The following is a 5,600-nucleotide window of genomic DNA, read 5'->3' as shown; positions in this document are numbered from 1 at the left end:
CCAAACATTATAATAAGTCACGATAGTAATTCTTACCTTATTCCATTCCGTTAATCAAACTATATAATAACATTTTCATTTTATTCCTATCCAATACTATTTCTATAAAATACTTATTTTATTCCATTCCATTTTATTTCACGAACCAAACATGTCATACATGGTCAAAATTGAATTTGTTAATAATGATAATGTTAAAAAAAAGGCTGACAAAACAAAGATACATACTTTTACTTTTGATAGTTCATATGTGATTGAAGCGGAAAACATTTTGTTATTTGAGGTCAATCTGGCATGGCATTGGAGGTCAAAGGAAATTATTTTTTTTCTTCAACCAAATTTTGTGAAGTATGAATAAACAAAGAAATTTCTAGAAATGAAGAGATAATATGCCAGATGCTAATAGTGAGGTATTTGCTAGGACATTTAATCGCTTCATCTGTAAGTAATAGGTTTAAAAACCAAGATTGTACTCTCTTCCTCTTCTAAGTCTCCCCACAGCCCATTGCTCCTGCAAACAATATTAGAGAATAACTAGTTACTTTTAAAAAAAAAAATTAAGAATTAGTTACTTAGTTCAACTTTAATGGGAAGTATTGATATGTCACACAATGACAAAAAAAAAAGAGAGAATCAGAGTAGATGGTTAGTAATAAATATGTGGGGCGGATAATTTAATCTTTATATATACAACCATATCACTGAAGTTGATGAAAAATTTTCCAGCATTATTCGTCATATTAACGGCGTCAAAGCTAAGATTAGGAGGTTGTAGATCATCCATAAGATTAATTATTTAAAATTAATTACAAATAAAATTTATGCATATAAAATAAAGAACAAAATTAAAAAATATTGTATTTTTTAACAAAATTAAAGATTATAATATGTAAATTGAAAAGATAATTATTTTTTTAATTTAANTAAGAATTAATATTAAAATTAATACAAATAAAATTTATGCATATAAAATAAAGAACAAAATTAAAAAATATTGTATTTTTTAACAAAATTAAAGATTATAATATGTAAATTGAAAAGATAATTTTTTTAATTTAAACTTTTAACATATTCCTTAATAATATAGATTTTAAATAAAATATACATTTTTTCTTATTAATTTATTAATTAAAATTTAAAACACTTATCATGTTAAAATTAAAAGGTAAATTTAATTTTTATTTTTTTGTTTAACATCTAAATATTCAAACTCATAAAATATAATTTTTCATGTTTTAACTCAAAAACTAATAAATATAAAATTTTTAATAATTAATTTGAATTAAGTTTATAAAAAGTGTATCCATTATATCAGATACGACTTTGATATACAACAATAGATACATATCATCTTCTAGTCGATAAAAGCTTAAACCCTTCTCTATTTTCAGTAAAAGTTATATTGTCCCTATCATCAATTAAATTCTACTTCAAAAAAAAACACGCATATATAAGCCTGCACCCCTTGGGTTTGATTACGTTGATGGACTTGAATTCAACCGATGGTGGAGGTGCATGCGAGCGATCCCTCGTCATCCAAGAAAAAAAAAACGAAAGGAAAAAAAGAGAGTCTAACCAAAGTTCATTATTTAGATAGGTATGGTTTGCGAGTGCTTATAAATTCATTTGTGTTACCTTGGAATTGTGTTGAGCGTAGAATTGAATTGGCAGTCGATATTCATCCATTCTCCAATGTGTTTTCTTTGCATTTGAGAGGCATCCCGAAAAATATATCAAATGAGTCTTGAAGGCTAACACATTCCCTTTCGTGTCGAATAAGGGCTTTTCTCCATTTGTTCGCCAAAACCCTCGTCCATCTTCAACTATTCGAATTGCCTTATTTTGCTCCTCAAAGTTCCCATACTGATGAATAAAGAAGAACCACTCTCTTTCTCCACTAGAGTATTGCACTTGAGAGTGGGAAAAAAATTAAATTAAAACAAGTTAGAAAAAAAAAGCATTGGAAAATTTTTACAATAAAGAATATATATAGGAAGAAAGTATGAATGAGTATGTATGGGTCTAATAAAACAACAAAGAAAATTCCAGCTTCTTGAAAAATAAAAATGGGGTGAGGAAAAAATAATGAATGGAGGGTGATGAAAAAAAAATGGTGAGTTATGAAGAAGAAAATCAGACAATAGAAAGAAAACGAAATGGTGGGTTTATGAAAGCATAGTGTACAATATCTATAAAAAAAAATATCATTGTAACCTACCTGAACTCTTTGGAGGCTTTCTGTAAAGCTCGGTAGAACGAATTTCTTGAAAAGCTGAAGGTGGAACAGGGTTGCGACAAACCTTGTTAGTCAAATAATGAGTCACCAACTCTTCATCCGTTGGCATAAACCTATACCCAATTGGGAATTGATCATCAAAATATTCCTCATGGCCTTCCATCATTGAAATAGAAGGCAAAGAAAAGAGAGTGTAGACGTACATCTAACAATTAATATGGTAAATATTGAAGAAGGAAGCTGACAGAGATGGACAAGCGTACAAGTTACATGGTCTTATAGGGAAAAAAAATGACAAACCTAAACGGAAGTGACCCTTTGAAAACGCAAGGAGTGTCGCTGCTGATAATTGTGGAATCCTATTAGAACTTTGATTCGTTTACAGAATAAAACAGAATAGAGTTTTTCCTGGTTGTGGATTGCCTTCTTATTCTAGTTTCCTTGCGTGGCTGTCGTGGAGTTGGGAAAGCAAATTAAGCCTTTTTAGATTTGGTAAATATGTCTCGATAAGATTAAATAATATTGATGTTTTTGAGGTAATAAAAAATACAATGACTTCTTGGTTATAAATTAAAGAAAGAAACGATACAATCCGAATCAAACAATAAATAAAGGTGCTAAGTGCTCAAATGCTCCTTTTTTTTAGAATATTTATTTTAACTGTTAAACAGGGGACTATCAGATATTTATAGTCATCATTTTAACATCCCTAAATATCTCAACCTCGTATGTAGATAAAACTCCCAAGAGGCCTTGAACTCTCCCAAGCTAAGGAATGTATGCTTTTCTCTTTAGAAAATACTCAAATGCTACATTTCCCATGCGCAGTTGAATAAACTGTACTTTGCTGTCGAAAAAACAGTCCAAGCAAGGTCCATGAAACTCAAGAATGCCGGCCGTGTGGGAGGAAAGACAAGGAATTTTGTGGGCTGGTTTTAAAGACCCAAGGAGAGAACAAGGGGAGAGAGATTTCCCGCTGAATACTCCCTCGTTAAGGAATTCTCGCTTATTGGTGCTGATCAGTAGGGTTACTGCAAAGTTTTCGTATGATGGACTCCCGGGTTTCCTCTTGAAGCAAGTACCATTTGTCTACAATGCTATCTCCCACTTCCCATTGTACGTTTGATTTCACTCTTAATCGACGGACGATTTCTAAATGCTTTGGCCCGATGAGTGCTATGGACTAACTTCCTTACAGGCAGAGTTAGGAAAGGTACAGACAGTCCGATCTAGCTACTGAGCAGAAGCGCTAATCACAAAAATAGCTCGTCAGTTAAGCTCGAGTGATGTCCCTATCTATGCAGCGCCAGAGGCAAGATCTTTTTATGTCGACCAACTGTGACGGATTATCGACTGAATGTATTTCGTCGAAAAGCCGCGCAATGAACAAGAAAAGATGTGCAGATTGCCAACCAATCATGTCCGTCAGTGAGATGGAACTTACCAACTGGTTTTTCGATGAAGTTATCCGTCGATAAAGCATTCACATTATCGATGGTGTTACAGACAGAATTTCCCACAGCAACTTTATTTTAGATTTTTGTAAATTTACGTCCCTTAAAAGCCCTAGCCGGTTTTCTCTCTTTTTCTCTCTCCCCACCCGCCTCCCAACACCACTTTTGCCCTAAACCAACCACCCCAGCCAACCTTGTCGTCAACCTAGCCTCCTCGCCGCCGACCCAGACTCTCATGTTACTTGAGAATCGACATGAGTAAGTTTTTGATGCTTTTGTCTTTGGATTTCTTTTGTGTTTTAGTCATTTTCTCTTTTCTGCTTTGTTTACTAAAAATAAATTTTTTAGATCCTAAATGGAAATCCTTTGAAGAATTAATACTGTTTAGCATTCTATGTCATTGGCTTCGATTTCGAAGTAGATAAGTGAAAAAATGACGGTGTCGTACCACATACGAAAGCTTAACTAACCCTTAATTTTTGAATGATTCAAGTAAAGTGAAGAAATTGCTGTAGAAAAAACATGGGATATTGGCTAGCAGCCTGGTACCTTTTAACTTCTTTTGAAAAGTTCAATAGATTTGGTGCTTTTCTGTCAATGTGGCAGACTTATTCTGTCAAAGGCGATTCCCACTTTGTTAAATTATTGATTTACTAATATTTATTTCGAATAAAAATCTTCATTCGGATCTCTTGCCATTTCCTTACCCTATCAATGAAATTGCAATGTTAATTCTGTTACATTAATGACTCGATAAATGACATGAGTATGAGACAAGATCATAGTGTAAATGTGAGGAAGAGGTGAGGAATGGGATACGATGATTTAGAAGAATTCTATTCATATTCCTTTGTCTTCCTTGAAACATGTGAAGACATCTGATAACTTTGAAATATCGGTATGTAATTGTACGCAAAATTTGATAAGAACATAGGTCGGTAAATTAAGATAATCTTAAAATTAGCTTCTGTTTTAGTTTAGAGTGCTTTTAATTCCTTTGGCACATTGATCGTTGACTAAATCATTGAGGTTTCCAATGGAACACTTGCTAATAGCTAGTTGTTACCATATTATGTGTCATGATCCAATCTTGAGCCATGATTGGTGCAAGAGCCCATGGGCATAACCCGTAAAGCCTATGCAAGCCTCATATTATTGAATAACATGTATCAATCTCATAGGAACCATTCATTTCATACTCAAATATACAAACCAGTCCATTTCTATAATTTCATATCAAAAGCATTTTATTACATGTATTAGCAACCAATTCGCATAACTCATTCCTTCATAGGTATACCCCTACACCTTACAAAAGTATAACTTAGGTTGCCAACCCATGGCTACATTAAATTGTGTGGTGACACCCATACTATAACCAAAGTAAAAGTGTTCGCAACTATTCAATAGAGTCAAGACTGGTGTGGTAACATCTACCGATGCCATACATACAGCCTACCAAAAAAGTGGTGAATAAGGATCTTCCTCACAATCTACGACCCAACTTCCTTCGAATCTAAAAACCAAAACTTGTAAACTTAAAAAGGTAAGTACAACTTAGTGAGGGATAATGGAAGGGAACGAGCAATGAACAGTGGAAGAGTTAATAAACAATGCTATTTCATTTTGATACCATGCAATCTACCTTTGAAAATCTAAACCCATGATGCATATATGTTCAAACCATATAAATATTATGATTTGAGACAAATCCACCTCAGAAACAGCCTCAAGAAGTAGCAATATCGAGACATTTCTTGCAAGTAAAAAGACATCACCTATGGAGCCTTAAATTCCAGAAGACAAGTGCTGATGTATCGAGACTTGGACTTGAAGTATCGAGACATCACCTCAAAAATCCAAAATTCCAGAGGGCAAGTGTCCATGTATCAAGACCTAGCTTTAAGATA

General features: G+C 33.2%; 1 protein-coding gene across 1 annotated transcript; it reads right to left on the bottom strand.

Moving 5' to 3' along the window:
* Nucleotides 455–2,399, bottom strand: LOC18604800 (protein FEZ). The gene is made up of 3 exons (XM_018117076.1): nt 2,219–2,399; nt 1,636–1,910; nt 455–511 (listed from the first exon to the last, which is right to left on the bottom strand). The coding sequence occupies exons 1-3, from the start codon at nt 2,397–2,399 to the stop codon at nt 455–457; spliced, it is 513 nt and encodes a 170-aa protein (XP_017972565.1).

Source organism: Theobroma cacao, chromosome 3, assembly GCF_000208745.1.
Source record: "Theobroma cacao cultivar B97-61/B2 chromosome 3, Criollo_cocoa_genome_V2, whole genome shotgun sequence".
Classification (NCBI taxonomy): Eukaryota; Viridiplantae; Streptophyta; class Magnoliopsida; order Malvales; family Malvaceae; genus Theobroma; species Theobroma cacao.
The sequence above is the reverse complement of the archived record's forward strand: the minus strand, read 5'-3'. Positions and strand labels throughout refer to the sequence as shown.